The sequence below is a fragment of the Oncorhynchus kisutch genome, linkage group LG6 (assembly GCF_002021735.2).
Source record: "Oncorhynchus kisutch isolate 150728-3 linkage group LG6, Okis_V2, whole genome shotgun sequence".
Lineage (NCBI taxonomy): Eukaryota > Metazoa > Chordata > Actinopteri > Salmoniformes > Salmonidae > Oncorhynchus > Oncorhynchus kisutch.
This window is the reverse complement of record NC_034179.2, coordinates 55,994,687-56,013,895: the sequence shown is the minus strand read 5'-3', so window position 1 is coordinate 56,013,895 and position 19,209 is coordinate 55,994,687. Positions and strand designations below refer to the sequence as shown.

The 19,209-nt window shown below is 41.7% G+C and overlaps 1 protein-coding gene across 1 annotated transcript; it reads left to right on the top strand.

Moving 5' to 3' along the window:
- The first annotated feature begins 1,081 nt into the window (after nucleotides 1–1,081).
- pfdn1 (prefoldin subunit 1) lies at nucleotides 1,082–18,011 on the top strand. Its single transcript, XM_020485992.2, has 4 exons — nucleotides 1,082–1,212; nucleotides 1,883–2,049; nucleotides 4,923–5,007; nucleotides 17,597–18,011. The coding sequence occupies exons 1-4, from the start codon at nucleotides 1,144–1,146 to the stop codon at nucleotides 17,678–17,680; spliced, it is 405 nt and encodes a 134-aa protein (XP_020341581.1). The 5' UTR covers nucleotides 1,082–1,143; the 3' UTR covers nucleotides 17,681–18,011.
- Nucleotides 18,012–19,209: the final 1,198 nt, after the last annotated feature.

Below are 19,209 nucleotides of genomic sequence, written 5' to 3'. Positions count from 1 at the left end.
TCCAGAGTTCCTCTGTGGAGATGGGAGAACCTTACAGAAGGACAACCATCTCTGCAGCACTCCACTAATCAAGCCTTTATGGAAAAGTGGCCAGGCAGATGCCACTCCTCAGTCAAATGCGCATGACAGCCTGCTTGGAGTTTCACAAAAGGCACCTAAAGGACTCTCAAACAATGAGAAACAAGATTCTTTGTTCTGATGAAACCAAGATTGAACTCTTTAGCCTGAATGCCAAGTGTCACGTCTGTCTGGAGGAAACCTGGCACCATCCCTACGGTGAAGCATGGTTGTGGCAGAATCATGCTGTGGGTATGTTTTTCAGCGGCAGGGACTGGGAGACTAGTCAGGATCGAGGGAAAGATTAATGGAGCAAAGTACAGAGAGATCCTTGATGAAACCTGCTCCAGAGCCCTCAGGACCTCAGACTGGGGCAAAGGTTAACCTTCCAACAGGACAACGACCCTAAGCACACAGCCAAGACAAAGGAGTGTCTTCGGGACAAGTCTCTGAATGTCCTTAAGTGGCCCAGCCAGAGCCCGGACTTGAATTCGATCTAACATCTCTAGAGAGACCTGAAAATAGCTGTACAGCAATGCTCCCCATCCAACCTGACTTGAGCTTGAGAGGGTCTACAGAGAAGAATGGGAGAAGCTCCCCAAATACAGGTGTGCCAAGCTTGTAGCGTCATACCCAAGAAGACTCCAGGCTGTAATCGCTGCCAAAGGTGATTCAACAAAGTACTGAGTAACAAATGTGGAAAAAGTGTTGCACTGTATTTATATTCTGCCTCATCCTAATATTTAAATTTGAATTAATTCCATTATTTTACTTTTTAGATTTGCTTGTATTGTTAGATATTACTGCATAGTTGGAGCAAGGAACATAATCATTTCGCTACCACCTGTGGGTTTCACTACCACCTGTGCCATAAAGGTATAGACCTCAAGGCAGAGGCCATAGTACTCTCACATACAGAGAACATAACGTATTACAGCTTAGATGATGCTGGCAAAATATGACATTATACCAGCCATAATCATTCAACCAAATGTTTTTCAGAAATCCATCTGTCAAAAAAAATGATGCATGGTAAAAGTACGTCTCTGGGCCGGCTGAAGAAGGCAGAAACTGTAAGATACTTTTATGGGCGTGGTTCGTTGTTACGTTCTCGTGTTCAACATGGCGGCCCCCATAGATTTAGAGCTGAAGAAGGTAAAACATTTAATCCTCTTTTCATTCTTTCTATCAAATACAATGGTCGAATAAGTTAAGTGTAACCGGTAAATGATTCAACAGTTTACCAAAAATGATGTATGTGTTATTTATAACAAAACGTTAAGATGTGATTGAGTCATGCTGCATGGCTTGTGCGCTAACGTTAGCTTGCTAGCCAACGGTAGTTTCTGAATTCATGCGCTGTCAGTTAGCTAGCTCGTGGCAGTTGGGTTAGCTATCTAGCAACAGTGTGTAGATACTAGCTAGATGAAATATTTGACACGATGAGTCATCACTTACATTTTCATCAGACAATATTAGACCTAGCTAGTCAAACAACTAAAACAAGTCAAAGCACAAGGCTGTTATAGCCTGCTAACTAACGCTAGCTATAATGAGCAGAGATGGTTCCTCAGTGATAGGACAATGGGATCATTTTGACCAGACCTATGTTCACTATTTGCCATCATTTCAAATACTTATTAAAACTCTGCTAGTCTTGAGCTTGCCTATTGCAATAGAAAAGTCCCAAAAGTGTAAACCCCACCCACGAAGAATGCAGGCAGCCTAAAGCAATTGTTCAAGCGATTTCAAATATGTATTTTTTATAGAAACGCAGGTCTGATTTTTGATGTTTGAAATAATGCTGTCATATTTGTTCATGCAGGCCTTTGCAGAGCTGCAATCGAAAATGATTGACACACAACAAAAGGCGAAACTGGCAGATCTTCAGATCGACCAGCTCACTCGCATGAAGAAACATGCCAACCTGACACATGCAGAAATAAAAACCCTACCAGACAACACCCGCATGTATGAAGGAGTAGGACGCATGTGAGTAGTATTCTCTGGCTGTTTACTATTGGATTTCACTAATAGAACACTTCCCATGAAGAAACATAGGTAGTCCTTATGTATGTATTCATGTAGCCTATATATGAATTATAACAGATACATATATATGTAACATTTGTTATAAATAGTTATGAGTAACAACATTAAATGTTATATATTTGTATTGTTATAAAACTCACCATGTCTATTTCAAATGGGGACAAGCACTGTTTATGACACAAAATATTCAAATCACTCTTGATGGTGGAGAGAATTTTACAGGTTAAAAACTGATTTCTTTCAATTCTACACATTTTGTCATGGGGTGCAAAGAACATTTTGCAGTTTAAAAACATATTTTCATGCAATTCTAGGGGGCAAGCCCCACAGTTTGGGAACCACTGTTGTGGATGACTGTTCATCTTGTCATATACTCTAATGCAGGGGTTCCCAAACTTTTTTTGCCCACAACCCCATTTTCATATCTGAAAATTCTTGCGACCCCAACTAGGCCTGTGGCGGGCATGAAATTGTCAGCTAGTTATTGTCATGCAAAAGACGGCCGTCATGCCAAATATACACCATCACCAAAAATCCATTATTTATTTGAGTCAGTTCTAAAGAAACATGATATAAAGAAAATGTATTTCAGAAGAACAAAATTAGTTTTTTATATATTTTTTTAAACATTTATTTAACATTTATTTAACTTGGCAAGCCAATTATGAACAAATTTGGGCCAATTATGTGCTGCCCTGTGGGGCTCCCAATCACGGCCGGTTGTGATACAGCCTGGATTCGAACCAGAGTGTCTGTAGTGATGCCTCTAGCACTGAGTTGCAGTGCCTTAGACCGCTGCGCCACTCGGGAGCCCAATGTTATGTTAGTTATCTGGCTATGTTCATTGCCATAGGTTGGCTTGTTCATTTAGCTGACAAGATATTCTTATCAGTCCCGTGCCATTATTTTATATTATGATTTTATAGTAAGAGGAATATAATTGAACTCAGCTGAATGAAATAGAAATGATATTTTTACCATTATGGAGCGAGTGCGCATATGAAGTGAGTGTAAAAGGGCTAATTTGAAACAGGTCCTATATGCTAGATTTTGTTATTTGGAACTTTAGTTGTGAATGATACAAACCTTAGAATGTCTTAGAAATCAAAGCATACACTACATGACCAAAAGTATGTGGACACCTGCTTGTCGAATCTCATTACAAATCATAGTATTTATTATGGAGTTGGTCCCCCCTTTGCTGCTATAACAGCCCCCACTCTTCCGGGAAGGCTTTCTACTAGATGTTGGAACATTGCCGCGGGGACTTGCTTCCGTTCAGCCATGAGCATTAGTGAGGTCGGGCACTGATGTTGGGCGATTAGGCCTGGCTCGCAGTCGGCATTCCAATTCATCCCAAAGGTATTTGATGGAGATCAGAGCTCTGTGCCGACCAGTTAAGTTCTTCCACACCGATCTGGACAAAACATTTCTCTATGGACCTTGTGTTGTGCACGGGGGCATTGTCATGCTGGAACAGGAAAGGGACTTCCCCAAACAAAGTCGGAGGACCACCAGATCAAGACCCTGTTATGGCCAGCCCAATCTCCAGACCTGAACCCTATTGAAACCTCGAATGTGATCAAGAGGAAGATGGATGGTCACAAGCCATCAAACAAAGCCGAGCTGCTTGAATTTTTGCGCCAGGAGTGGCATGAAGTCATCCAACATCAATGTGAAAGACTGGTGGAGAGCATGCCAAGACACATGAAAGCTGTGATTGAAAATCAGGGTTATTCCACCAAATATTGATTTCTGAACTCTTCTGAAGATCAAGCATTATTATTATTGTTTTGTTTAAAAATGAATATGAACTTATTTTCTTTACATTATTCGAGGTCTGACAACACTGCATCTTTTTTGTTATTTTAACCAGTTGTCATTTTCTGCAAATAAATGCTCTAAATGACAATATTTGTATTTGGAATTTGGGAGAAATGTTGTCAGTAGTTTATAGAATAAATCAGAAATGTTAATTTTACCCAAACACATACCTATAAATAATAAAACCAGAGAAACTGATAATTTTGCAGTGGTCTCTTAATTTTTTCCGGAGCTATATACTCCGAGTTATCCATGTCATCCATGTCAATGCTTAAATTACATTAGAATACAATTTTTTTTTTTAGGTCTTGAATATTTATATTTTTTGTGTGTGTGTAATTCCCCTTTAATTGCGCATCTGGGCCTTTTAATTGTGCATCTAGCGAGTGAGAAATGTGCCGGTCTAGCAATGGTTCTGTACGGCTGCTGCTCATTTCATGTCAGTTAGCAAATAACATGGTAGATACAAATTATATACTTACTCATGATATACTTCTGCCAGGTAAGCCTACTTTGCACTTACCATTCAATTGAAAAGGTTTTGGGGAAAGTATTTCTGTTACACACAGAGTGATAGAGAAACGCATGCACCACACAGACGGGCTATATTGCTGGAAATTAATTGGCAGATATTGTATTATGTTTGGCTTTTTACGCCAATAGTGTTTAACCAGGTGTGGAATAATGTCAATGTTCCGTTGATTAGATAGTAACCGGGAGCTTGTGGTGTTTGATACTTGTGAGATTTGTTTATGACAGTTTGCAGTAGAAAACATGAAAAATTGCATGTACTTTCTGAGTTGTTTGGCGAGCTACTCCTATGTGGGCTGCGAGCTACTAGTAGCTTGCGATTGACCTGTTGGAGACCCCTGCTCTATGCTAAAACCAGACCCAAACCAGACCCTAGTCTCTGCTGTTTGCCTAGGGTTGGGTTTTTGAGACACCTCCCACACTGACTTCATGCTCTCCTCTGTCTCTTGCTCTCTCAGGTTCATCTTGCAGTCTAAAGAAGATATCAACACACAGCTGACTTACAAACAGAAGACAGCAGATGAGAAAATTAAGGAGCTTGAGGTATGCAGTAATATTGGCGCAGATTTAAAAATTTTAAAATGTTAATTTAAAATTTAACTAGGTAAGTCCGTTAAGAACAAAATCTTATTTACAATCAGCTCGGTGATTTGATCCACGAACCTTTCAGTTACTGGCCCAACGTTCTAACCACTAGGCTACCTGCCGCCTATGTTTGCATAGATCCAGACACTTTTGAATATTTCAAAGGTTTAGTCCTCGATATCTCTCCCACTTAGCTTAAGACTTCCTGTAGATCAGTGTTGGGATCGTTTCACTTTTACATTCCCTCAGTTAAGGAAGTGAATTGAAATGCAACTCATGAATTGAATTTCCAGTCACTTTCTGAATTGACCCAAACCCTACTGTAGATGTTGTAGTCAATACACTGTGTGCCCTAAAACCAGTTATTGCATTCCTTCTACAGCCGCTCTTTTTAAAAATCTGAAACAGATGTTTGTTTTCTCTCTGCAGTCTCTAATATAACCTGTATCATTTTCTGTACCATGTATGCTATTCATATTTGAGACCAAATGAATGATGGCTTAAGGGCATTTTTATATTGGGTTGAAACGGATATCTGAAAAAATAGGCATCTCATGCTTGCCAAATACAAATGGTGCAAATAATATATTATTCACTTCTAAAATATACAAATGTGTTCTTCCCTTATGATGTCGGTGGCTGTGTGAATGGCCCTGTCTATTTTCGAGCAACTTGACAGTGACACTGGGTTATCAGGCCATGGCGGAAGTGACTGAGAGAACCACCTCTTTAGCGCAGCAAGCATGGAATTCTCTCCCCTATGTGTTTAGATATAGAAAGTGACAGAGAGACAGAAACAGTCCCACAACTTCTCTGTAGCATCTTAAAGTGGAACTCCAAGAGCTGTTCCTTACTCAAGTTTCAGCAGACACAAATAACTTTTCCTGGGTTTTGAGTTGGGGTTTCACTCCTATTTCTCTACTTCTGAAGTACATAGAAATGCTAATAACATGGTGTTTATTAACCCCAACAACTGTCAAAAAAACCTTGATTGAATCTGTGGCATGAGATGTACCTTGTCAGAATGACTTTCCAGCCTGACCTGTCAAGAACATGGCCCAATGGGGACAAAACTCCCATACGCCACAGGAAATATTGGTCACAAAGAATGCCGTCCGCTGGATCTTTATTTTTAAACTAATGTTTCACACTGGTCTTTTGTCTGCATTCGATCAGAGGAGCAGTTCTTAGTTTCGTCCTTGTGGAAACGAGCATTGTGTTCAGTGGGATATCCCTTTGTTATATCAATCAGCAGTTGGTTTGAATCAATATGCACCTTTCCACTCTTCAATGTAACATAAGTGCAAAGTTGAATATAACTGTATATTTCAGGGAAGGGATGTTGTCAGGTGCTCCATTGGGCCTTGGGTATCAAAGGGAGCTACTGCGGTTGTGTTCTATGCAAACAAAGGGAAGTCTAACTTCTGTGGTGACCTGGGTGGTCCTGCTCGAAACAATTGAGCCGAAACAGAAATGTTTTGGTATGCTTCCCCAGATTTGTGCTTCGACACAACCCTGTCTCGGAGCTATATGGACATTTCCTTCGACCTCGTGGCTTGGTTTTTGCTCTGACATGCACTGTCAACTGTGGGACCTTATATAGACAGGTGTGTGCCTTTCCAAATCATGTCCAATCAAGTTGTAGAAACATCAAGGATGATCAATGAAAACAGGATGCACCTGAGCTCAATTTTGAGTGTCATAGCTGTGTCTGAATACTTATGTAAATAAGGTGTTTCATTTTTAAAACAATTTTATACCTTTGCAAAAATTTATAAAAACCTGTTTTTGCTTTGTCATTATTGAATACTATGTGTAGATTGATGGGAAATTGTATTTAATTTAATCTGTTTTAGAATAAGGTTGTAACGCAGCAAGATGGGAAAAAGTCAACCGGTCCGAATGCACTGTATTTAGGCTTGCCATAACAAAGGGGTTAAATACTTATTGACTCAAGACATTTCAGCTTTTCATTTTTAATTAGTTTGTAAACATGTGAATACTTTCTGAAAGCTCTGTATGTGTGGTTTCTGGCCCTGGGTCTTCGATTGTCTGGGTCTGAATGTGGCCTTGTCCAGTGGTGTGGTGTGGTGTAATCCCAGACAAGCCCATGACATCACCCTGGTCAACTCTATGTCTCGTGGCTCTGGAGCGACGCCCAGGGTTCCCCTCTTATGGGACAGGATTGTGGTCATAGCCTCACTCACTTGTAATAAAACTGGCATGTCAAACAGATGTTATTTTCTTTTTTTTGCCAACTAACGCCTCCAGCCTGTTTCATTAGTCTGTGCTGTTTCCCATGGTTACTGTGTGGCTAGTGCTACAAAAACAAATGGCTTGTCAGCTGAAAGACTGCAAATAGCAGACCACATTTATGTTTTTGAACTTTTGGAGAGTCTTCTTTGTTCTATATGCGTTGTGGGTTTGTTGCCAAAAACAAGACTGCTCGCTGTTTGTAAAGGCTAACTGCTTTCCACCAACAGTGAATGACCTCTATCTCAGACCCTGAGTCACTTTACTCTTTGGGATGCCATTTCATTTTTTTTCACACCTGTGTACAGAGAGACTCATTTTTGTATTTTTTTAAATAATTTAAATGTTTTAACCTTTTATTTAACGAAGCAAGTCACTTAAGAACAAATTCTTATTTACAATGACGGCCAACGCTGGGCCAATTGTTCGCTGCCCTATGGGACTCCCAATCACAGCCGGTTGTGATACGGCCTGGATTCGAACCAGGGTGTCTGTCGTGATGCCTCTAGCACTGAGATGCAGAGCTTTAGACCGCTGTGCCACTCGGGAGCCCAGGGTTCCCACCAATGGACCCATTCACACTGTATTTAGATCCAGCCTGGAAGTTCTCTCGTGTCCGTGCATGAACTCATCTTGGAGGGGTTCCACTGGTAATTTATGAGGTTACATGATGTCATCAGTATTCCAGTGTGCCTGCTTCCCCTTGTGATACCCAGGTATGTGTGATGACTGCAGTAACAATGATGTTAATGAGGCACTGCTTTGGCCACTGTACAGACTGTCATTGTACTTAGTCTGTGGTGGGTGATGACATGTCTTTTAAACAACAGCGCCCTCTGTTATAGTTCTTCTCTTTTTCAACGGGTTATTAAGGGGTGATTTATTATTATTACCCCTGGGGTTTGGGAGGATGGGTAGATGTTGGTTACATAGCCATTTAACACTTAAGCAGCAACCTCATGTTGTTCAAAGAACCAATGTGATTTGCATCCATATATGAAATGGAAATGTTTGTTTTGGGGTCATTCCATTTGATTTCAATCACTTTTTGACCGCACCCATTTTGATTTTAACAAATGTCCATACATATTTGCACATGGTAGAAGTGGTCCTGAAAAGTAACTTTTTAGACCTGAATGCCAAAATATTCAGGAGATAGAGGGGCTCAAAGTTGACACGTTTTGCATACCCTACCATCCATTTCTTCATCACTGGAAAAGACAAACGGTTGAGTTTTATATAGTTTAAAAGCTTACAAACAGAGTTGGCAAACTCTTGTATAGTTTCTTGAAAACAATTTGTTAAAATAATGTATTTTTTATTTTTAAACCTTCAATTGTAATTTATTTTCATTTACGCATGTTGTAGCTTAGACCCTATTTTACATCATCTGAGGTGTTTGTTGTGCCCGCCACCGGTTGAGACACAACATGCTCTTGAATACAGCGTGGGTGCCATGTTTTGGCTGATAAATGTATTAAAATGGGAATGAAATAGAAATGAACTGGCAACACATAGATGGTTGGAGGTCCACACATCAGAGAATGTTGACTTGAACGAGAATATCAGTTTGAAATTATACTGTCAATCATCCATAGGAAACCTATTGAAATCATAATAACATCGATAGTAGAACAGACATTCAATGGTGGGTGGACCAGTGGCAATCTGTGGAACTATTTGGAAGTTTCAATTTCAATGATGTGCCAGCTAAATTGCAGTGGTCTGAAGGGATATGCCCATTGTATGAAATCTATTTCTACGATTTGAAATGACACCCAGTCTGTATTCAAGAGTATGCTGTGTCTCAACCAATGGCAGGCACAACACAAACACCTCGGATTATGTAAAATAGGGTCTAATCTACACCCTAAGAAAGTGAGAAAAATAAATAATTTTAAAGGTAAAAAAAAAAGAGAGCTTTTAAATTATATAAAACTACTTTTACCATGAGCAAATATGTATGAAATTTTTGTTCGAATAAAAAGGAATGCCATCAAATTGATTGAAATCAAATAGAATGCCTTCGGAAAGTATTTATACCCTTTGACCTATTCCACATTTTGTTAATAATAGCCTAAATTCAATGTTTTATTAAATTAAGACCTAATGATTTTTTATTTATTTTTTACTATTTTTTATTTTAATTTTTTATTTTTTCCCCAATTTCGTGGTATCCAATTGGTAGTTAGTCTTGTCTCATCGCTGCAACTCCCGTACGGACTCGGGAGAGGCGAAGGTCGAGAGCTGTGCGTCATACGAAACACGACCCGGCCAAGCTGCACTGCTTCTTGACACAATGCCCGCTTAACCCGGAAGCAAGCCGCACCAATGTGTCGGAGAAAACATCGTACACCTTTGGCGGCATTACAGCTTTGAGTCAACTTGGGTATGTCTGTATCAGATTTGCACATCTGGATTTGGGGATTTTCTCCCATTCTCCCTTGCAGATTTTCTCAAGCTCTGTTAAGCAATCAAGTCTTTCCACAGATTTTCAATAAACCCTAAGGAAAAATAGTACTGCCAATAAAATAACAATAACGAGGCTGCATACAAGGGGTACCTAGTCAATGTGTAGGGATACGGGTTAGTTGATGTAATTGAGGTAATATGTACATGTAGGTAGGGGGTATAGTGACTATGCATCGATAATTAAACATTAGCAGCAGCGTGTGTGAAGGAACCTGTGTGGCAACAATATGCGAGTGTGTGGTTAGAGTCCAGTGAGTGTAAATCGAGCCTGTGCAAGAGTCAGTACAATACATAATTATAAAATAAGGGGTACTTGGAAACATAACTTCACCCCAGCATGTCATTTGCACTCTGAAGCAGGTTCTCATCAAGGATTTGCCTGTGTTCGGCTCCATTAATTGTTCCCTCTATCCTTATTAGTCTCCCAGTCCCTGCCGATGAAAAGCATATTTATATTCTGCCTCAGCTTTATGCCTCATCACAATTATATCTCGGAGATCTACAGACAGTTCCTTGGCATAGTTTCTGCTCTGATATGCACTGTCAACTGTGGGGACCTTATACAGACAGGTGTGTTTCTTTCTAAATAATTTCCAAACAATTTAATTGGCCACAGGTGGACTCCAAGTTGTAGTGACATTTTCAAGGATGACCCAAGAAAATTGGATGCGCCTGAGCTCAATTTGGAGTTCCATAGATAAGGGGTGTGAATACTTATGTAAATGATATCAAATAAAAATGTATTTGTCACATGCAACATACAACAGGTCGTAGACCTTACCGAGAAATGCTTACTTACAAGCCCTTAACCAACAATGCAGATCAAGAAATGGAGTTTACTAAATAAACTAAAGTAAAAAAGTAACACAAAACAACAATAACGAGGGTATGTACTAGAGGTCGATTAATTAGGGCCGATTTCATGTTTTCATAACAATCGGAAATCGGTATTTTTGGACACCAATTTGGCCTATATTTTTTTTGCACCTTTTATTTAATCTTTATTTAACTAGGCAAGTCAGTTAGGAACGCATTCTTATTTTCAATGATGGCCTAGGAACGGTGGGTTAACTGCCTCGTTCAGGGGCAGAACGACAGATTTTCACCTTGTCAGCTCAGGGGATCCAATCTTGCAACCTTACAGTTAACTAGTCCAATGCTATAACCACTTGCCTCTCTTTGCACTCCACAAGGAGACTACCTGTTACGCGAATGCAGTAAGCCAAGTTAAGTTGCTAGCTAGCATTAAACTTATAAAAAACAATCAATCATTATCACTAGTTAACTACACATGGTTGATGATATTACTAGTTTATCTAGCATGTCCTGCGTTGCATATAATCTGACTGCGCATACAAGTATCTGACTGAGAGGTGGTAGGCAGCAGCAGGCTCATAAGCATTCATTCAAACAGCACTTTAGTGCGTTTTGTCAGCAGCTCTTTGCAATTTATTTTTTATATTTTTTATTTTACCTTTATTTTACTAGGCAAGTCAGTTAAGAACAAATTCTTATTTCCAATGACGGCCTAGGAACAGTGGGTTAACTGCCTGTTCAGGGGCAGAACGACAGATTTGTACCATGTCAGCTCGGGGATTTGAACTTGCAACCTTCCGTTTACTAGTCCAACGCTCTAACCACTAGGCTACCCTGCTTAAAGCATTGTGCTGTTTATGACTGACTTCAAGCCTATCAACTCCCGAGATTAGGCTGGTGTAACCGAGGTGAAATAGCTAGCTAGTTAGCGGGGTGCACACTAATAGCGTTTCAAACGTCACTCGCTCTGAGACTTGGAGTGATTGTTCCCCTTGCTCTGCATGGGTAACGCTGCTTCGAGGGTGACTGTTGTCGTTGTGTTCCTGGTTCGAGCCCAGGTAGCGGCGAGGAGAGGGACGGAAGCTATACTGTTACACTGGCAATACTAAAGTGCCTATAAGAACATCAAATAGTCAAAGGTTAATGAAATACAAATGGTATAGAGAGAAATAGTCCTATAATTCCTATAATAACTACAACTTAAAACTTCTTACCTGGGAATATTGAGGACTCGTGCTAAAAGGAACCACCAGCTTTCATATGTTCTGAGCAAGGAACTTAAACTTTAGCTTTCTTACATGGCACATATTGCGCTTTTTACTTTCTTCTCCAACACTTTGTTTTTGCATTATTTAAACCAAATTGAGTATTTTTCATTATTTATTTGAGGCTAAATTGAGTGACTGGAGTCTTTGACAACTTTTTGGACCTTCCTCAGACATCGTCTAGTATATAGGTCCTTGATGGCAGGAAGCTTGGCCCCAGTGATTTACTGGACCGTACGCACTACCATCTATTGCGCCTTGTGGTCAGATGCCATGCAGTTGCCATACCAGGCGGTGATGCAATCGGTCAGGATGCTCTCGATGGTGCAGCTGTAGAACTTTTTGAGGATCTGGGGACCCATGCCAAATCCTTTCAGTCTCCTGGGGGGGGGTTGTCATGCCCTCTTCATGACTATATTGGTGTGTTTGGACTCTGATAGTTTGTTGGTGATGTGGACACCAAGGAACTTAACTCTCGACCTGCTCCACTTCAGCCCCGTTGATGTTAATGGGGGCCTGTTTGGCCCTCCTTTTCCTGTAGTCCACGATCAGCTCCTTTTGTCTTGCTCATATTGATGGAAAGATTGTTGTCCTGGCACCACACTGTCAGGTCACTGACCACCTCCCTATAGGCTGTATAATCATTGTTGGTGATCTGACCTACCACCTTTGTCATCAGCAAACTTGATGATGGTGTTGGAGTCGTGCTTGGCAAGGCAGTCGTGGGTGAACGGAGTATAGGAGGGGAATAAGCACACACCCCTGAGAGGTCCCCTTTTGTCCGGGTGTGAAAGGGGAGAGTGGAGTGCGATTGACATTGCATCATCTGTGGATATGTTGGGGCGGTATGCAAATTGAAGTGGGTCTAGGGTTTCCGGGGTGATGGTGTTGATTTGAGAGCGTAATCACACTGTTGTCCGGAACAGCTGGTCCTCTCATGCATGCTTCAGTTTTGTTTGCCTTGAGCGAGCATAAAAGGCATTTAGCTCGTCTGGTAGGCTCACGTCATTTGTTTCCCTTTGTTGTCCGTAATAGTTTGCAATCCCTGCCACATCCGACGAACGTCAGTACCAGTGTAGTAGGATTCAATCCTAGTCCTATATTGACGCTTTGCCTGTTTTTATGGTTCGTCTGAGGGCATAGCGGGATTTCTTATAAGCGTCCGGATTAGTGTCCAGCTCCTTGAAGCGGCGGCTTTAGCCATTAGCTCGGTTCGGATGTTGCCTGTAATCCATGGCTTATGGTTGGGATATGTACTTACGGTCACTGTGGTGACAACGTCATCGATGCACTCATTGATGAAGCCGGTGACTGAGGTGGTATACTCCTCAATGCCATTGGATGAATCCCGGAAACATATTCCAGTCCTGTAGCGTAGCATCCCCGTCATCTGACCACTTCCGTATTGAGCGAGTCACTGGTACTTCCTCCTTTAGTTTTGTTATGGTCAGATTTGCCAAATGGAGGGCAAGGGAGAGCTTTGTTGTTGTCTCTGTGTGTGGAGTAAAGGTGGTCTAAAGTTTAGTTTTTTTCCCCACTTGGTTGCACATTTAACATGCTGGTAGAAATGAGGTTAAACGGATTTAAGTTTGCCTGCATTAAAGTCCCTGATGAGCATTTTCTTGTTTGCTTTTGGCCTTATACAGCTCGTTTAGAGCAGTCCTAGTGCCAGCATCGGTTTGTGGTGGTAAATAGACGACTACGAATAATATAGATGAGAACTCTCTCGGTAGATAGTGTGGTCTACAGTTTATCATGATGTACTCGGCCTCAGGCGAGCAATACCTCGAGACTTCTTTAATATTAGACATCGCACACCAGTTGTTATTGACAAATAGACACGCACCCCTGCCCCTCGTCTTACCAGATGTAGCTGCTCTGTCCTGCTAATGCACGGAAAACCCAGCCAGCTCTATATTATCCATGTCGTCGTTCAGCTACGACTCGGTGAAACATAAAATATTGCAGCTTTTAATGTCCCGTTGGTAGGATAGGCGTATGAATACTTTAAGGCACAGTAAATAGGGCTATGAGTCATCAGTAAATGTCAAGTAATCATTGGCAGAATTGTTCTGTTGATATTTGTTAGAAACTTCGATAACATCAAGCGTGCAACAGCATTAGTTCAGAATAGGCTTCTTCTGCATCTGATGTAGGGACCCGACATGACAACGGGTCTATTTGTTGTTCCCTCTGTGTGCAGTCTTTCTACCTTGCCATTGTTGCCCTGGCTCAAGTCCTCAGAGCTGGTCATCACATACATGAGGATCCATGCACTGTACAACAAGACTCACTGACCTGACAGCCACCCACGTAAATGCAAGAGGACCAGCATTGATTTCATAAGCTCAACATAAGATGAGGGTATATTGACTCCACGACACTGCCTGTTTGAGGTCAATAGGGCGTCCCTAATAATTATTGTTTAATGGGATGGCCCCTTGGGCTTCGTCACTCGGCTACGTTAGTTTTTGACCGTAACATAAATCTGTGAATAAACAAAAGGCTCAACTTTTCCTGCATTCCACACTGGTGAGAGGGCACATATGTTGCCTTAGATATGGGTCTTAACATGTTTTGACAAGGAACATTATACACGCTACAGTGCCTTCGGAAAGTATTCATACCCCTCAACGTTTTCCATATTTTGTTACAACCTTATTCTAAAATTGATTAAATAGATTTTTTTCCAACATCGGTCTACAAAATACCCCATAATGACAAAGCAAAAATGTTGGAGTGTCCCCCATTCTTCTCTGCAGATCCTCTCAAGCTCTGCCAGGTTGGATGGGGAGCATCGCTGCACAGTTATTTTCAGGTCTCTCCAGAGATGTTTGATAGACAAGCCTAAGATTACCATGCACAATGCCAAGCGTCGGCTGGAGTGGTGTAAAGCTCGCTGCCATTGGACTCTGGAGCAGTGGAAATGTCCTCTGGAATGATGAATCACACTTCACCATCTGGCAGTCCGACAGACAAATCTGGGTTTGGCGGATGCCAGGAGAACACTACCTGCCCCAATGCAGTGCCAAATGTAAAGTTTGGTGGAGGAGGGATAATGCTCTAGGGCTGTTTTTCATGGTCTGGGCACCTTAGTTCGGGTGAAGGGAATTACCTGGATGTCTGCATAAATTGGTCATCAAATTTGATCTGATCTTCATCTAAGTCGCAACAATAGACAGACAGTGTGCTTAAACTAATAAAACACAAATGATTGTATTTTCTTGTCTATATTGAAAACATCATTTTAACACTCACAGTATAGGTTGGAAAAGGCTAATGTCAGGAGTCCGCTAACCTGGAGTTCAATCAATGAGACGAGATTAGAGAAGTTGGTTAGAGCTGCCTTGCCCTATAATAAAACTCACAAAATTTGAGTTTGCTAATCAAAAGAAGCATTGCCGGATGAAAACAATGCCTCGAACAAAAGAGAACTCCGAAGACATCAGAAGATTAAGAATTGTTGACTTGCATAAAGCTGGAAAGGGTTACAAAAGTATTTCTAAAAGCCTTGATGTTCATCAGTCGACGGTAAGACAAATTGTCTATAAATGGAGAAAGTTCAGCACTGTTGCTACTCTCCCTAGGAGTGGCCGTCCTGAAAAGATGACTGCAAGAGGACAGCACAGAATGCTCAGAGGTTAAGAAGAATCCTAGAGTGTCAGCTAAAGCCTTACAGAAATCTCTGGAACATGCTAACATCTCTTGACAAGTCTACGATACGTAAAACACTAAACAAGAATGGTGTTCATGGGAGGACACCACGGAAGAAGCCACTGCTGTCCAAAAAAAAACATAGCATGTCTGAAGTTTGCAAAACTGCACGTGGATGTTCCACAGCACTACTGGCTAATATTCAACTAAAGGCACAGCACACCAACATCAAAACCTCATCCCAACTGTAAAGTATGGTGACGTGAGCATCATGGTTTGGGGCTGCCTCAGGGCCTGGACAGCTTGCTATCATTGACGGAAAAATGAATTTCCAAGTTTATCAAAACATTTGCAGGAGAATGTTGGGCTATCTGTCCACCAATTGAAGCTTAACAGAAGATGGGTGATGCAACAGGACAAGATCCAAAACGCAGAAGTAAATCAACCGAATGGCTTCAACAGAAGAAAATACGCCTTCTGGAGTGACCCAGTCAGAGTCCTGACCTCAACCCGACTGAGATGCTGTGGCATGACCCCAAAGAGAGCAGTTCACACCAGACATCCCAAGAATATTGCTGAACTGAAACAGTTTTGTAAAGAGGAATGGTCCAAAATTCCTCCGGACCGTCTGATCCGGTCTGATCCGCAACTACAGAAAACATTTGGTTGAGGATCTTGCTGCCAAATGACGGTCAACCAGTTATTAAATCCAAGGGTTCACCTACTTTTTACAACGTGTGCTATGAATGTTTACATGGTGTGTTAAATGAAGACATGAAAACGTATAATTGTTTGTTTTATTAGTTTAAGCAGACTGTTTGTCTTTTTGTGTCCTAGCTGAAGATCAGATCAAATTAAATGACCAATTTATGCAGAAAACCAGGTATTTTCAACGGGTTAACATACTTTTTCTCGCCACTGTACAATTACATTCTAGATGATTCTGTGCTTCCAACTTTGTGGCAACGGTCTGGGGAAGTTTGGGCTGAAGTGGAGCAGGTCAAGAGTTAAGTTCCTTGGTGTCCACATCACCAACAAACTATCAGAGTCCAAACACACCAATATAGTCATGAAGAGGGCATGACAACCCCCCCCCACCTGGGGACCCTCTGGCATGGGTCCCCAGATCCTCAAAAAGTTCAGCATGACAATGCCCCCGTGCACAAAGTGAGGTCCATACAGAAATGGTTTATCAAGATCGGTGTGGAAGAACTTGACTGGCCTGCACAGATCCCTCACTTCAACCCCATCGAACACCTTTTGGAATGAATTTGAACTCCCGACTGCGAGCCAGGCCCAAGCACCCAACATCAGTGCCTGATCTCACTAATGCCCTTGTGGCTGAATGGAAGCAAGTCCCCGCAGCAATGTTCCAACCATCTAGTGGAAAGCCTTCCCAGAAGAGTAGAGGCTGTTATAGCAGCAACGGGGGGGAACCAACTCCACATCAATACCCGTGATTTTGGAATGAGATGTTTGACGAGCAGGTTTCCACATACCTTTGGTCATGCAGTGCACATCCCCCTATTCTCTGTTATAGGCCCATATATTCTGTGGAGCAAGACCGACTGGGTAGGAATAGCACCTGTTGTTATTACTTGACTGACTGTAGGCCTATACATTCATATTAACAGAAATGATGTGCCTGGTCTATAGCGTTGCAGTGTCAGTTCAGGATCAATTCAATACACATCACTATCTGTGAAAGGTGCTGTAAAGTCCCTTTATGGCCACATTCTCTGACTCGCTCACCAGGTGTCCCTGGCACATGTGGCCTTTTTCCCTGCAGCATTTAGAACTTCGTGCAGAGTAACTTTTCATTGAAACTGGCTCCAGGGGTGGATATTTGGATAGTTCTTTGTACAGAACGTTTTAGATGGTATGCCCATCGATTTCACTTGAAATTCAGGAAATACTATTTAGAATGTGTCTCTGTATCTAGGCATCTTTGTGTAGACATTCCTTGTGTTCCCCAGTATTGTGAAGACATCTGCCATCTCCAGAAATGAAAAAGGAAAATATCCCTCTGAGGTCATGATGGGTAAATGAGTGGTTGACGGAATCTGTCCTTTTTGTCCTCTCTACAGCAAAAGAAGACGTACCTGGAGCGCACTGTGAAGGATGCTGAGGACAACATCAGAGAAATGCTCATGTCCAGGAGGGCCCAGTGAGATTGAAACACCAATACAAACGCATATTTTCGCTAATTTGTGACTTCCCTCTGATATAATTTGTGTATGTTATAACCGGCTACAGTAAACCTTAATGACTGACCAAGCAGGTGCTGTTCTCCATATGGAGTCTGAGGTTTTCTTGCTTCTCTGCCAGTACTGTAACATCTGCCCTGTTACTTAAAGTTATACAATCTGAAGGGACTGTATCTTCACATTAAATAATCATCTTGGACTGTGTCTTGCAATGTCATTTTAACTTCTCAACTTTTTTTGTTTGTTACTGCTGCAGTTTGTTGATATGATAATAAAAATGGGTAATGAAACGAGAGGATTGTGCCTTGTTTATTTTAGAGGCTTATTGCACTTGTTGGCTTCTGGTGTGACTGTTTAATCAGTCAAGGGTAGACTTATTTGATTCCTGTGTGTGTGTTTTTGTATGTGCACGATTGTTTGTTCCTTCCTATATGTCACAGGTTTCCTGTCAGGAGGTTTTGGGCTTCCTGATATCCTGTCTGCTCTCCCTCTATCTCTCTCTCCTTGAATTGTCCTCTTGCCCTCCCCTCCCTCTCTTTGACATCACCACCCCACTCTGTATCACTGTGTGTCCGTCTCTGTTGGCGATGTTCTATAACAGAGTAAAAAGTCTCCACACATAAAATGCGGTTAAGTGCTTAATCATACTGCACTTTGCTGTATCCATCGTCTTGCTGCGTCTTATTTATTCTAAAAGGTCAAATATCCGTGTTTGGAATGTACAGTCGTGGCCAAAAGTTGAGAATGACACGCATACTAATTTTCACATAGTCGGCTGCCTCAGTTTGTATGATGGCAATTTGCATATACTCCAAAATATAATGAAGAGTGATCAGATGAATTGCAAAGTCCCTCTTTGCCATGCAAATGAACTGAATCCCCCCCAAAATATTTCCACTGCATTTCAGCCCTGCCACAAAAGGACCAGCTGACATGTCAGTGATTCTCTCTTTAACACAGGTGTGAGTGTTGACGAGGACAAGGCTGGAGATCACTCTCTCATGCTGATTGAGTTTGAATAACAGACTGGAAGCTTCAAAAGGAGGGTGGTGCTTGGAATCATTGTTCTTCCTCTGTCAACCATGGTTACCTGCAAGGAAACCCGTGCAGTCATTGCTTTGCACAAAAAGGGCTTCATAGGCAAGGACATTGCTGCCAGTAAGATTCCACCTAAATCAACCATTTATCAGATCATCAAGAACTTCAAGGAGAGCGGTTCAGTTGTTGTGAAGAAGGCTTCAGGGCGCCCAAGAAAGTCCAGCAAGCGCCAGGACTGTCTCATAAAGTTGATTCAGCTGCGGGATTGGGGCACCACCAGTACAGAGCCTGCTCAGGAATGGCAGCAGGCAGGTGTGAGTGCATCTGCACGCACAGTGAGGTGAAGATGTTTGGAGGATGGCCTGGTGTCAAGAAGGGCAGCAAAGAAGCCACTTCTCTCTAGGAAAAACATCAGGGACAGACTGATATTCTGCAAAAGGTACAGGGATTGAACT

Coding starts and splice junctions, on each gene's coding strand:
- pfdn1 (XM_020485992.2), top strand. CDS start 1,144: ATGGGCGTGGTTCGTTGTTACGTTCTCGTGTTCAACATGGCGGCCCCC. Junction 1,213..1,882: donor TAGATTTAGAGCTGAAGAAG/GTAAAACATTTA, acceptor TTGTTCATGCAG/GCCTTTGCAGAGCTGCAATC. Junction 5,008..17,596: donor AGAAAATTAAGGAGCTTGAG/GTATGCAGTAAT, acceptor TCCTCTCTACAG/CAAAAGAAGACGTACCTGGA.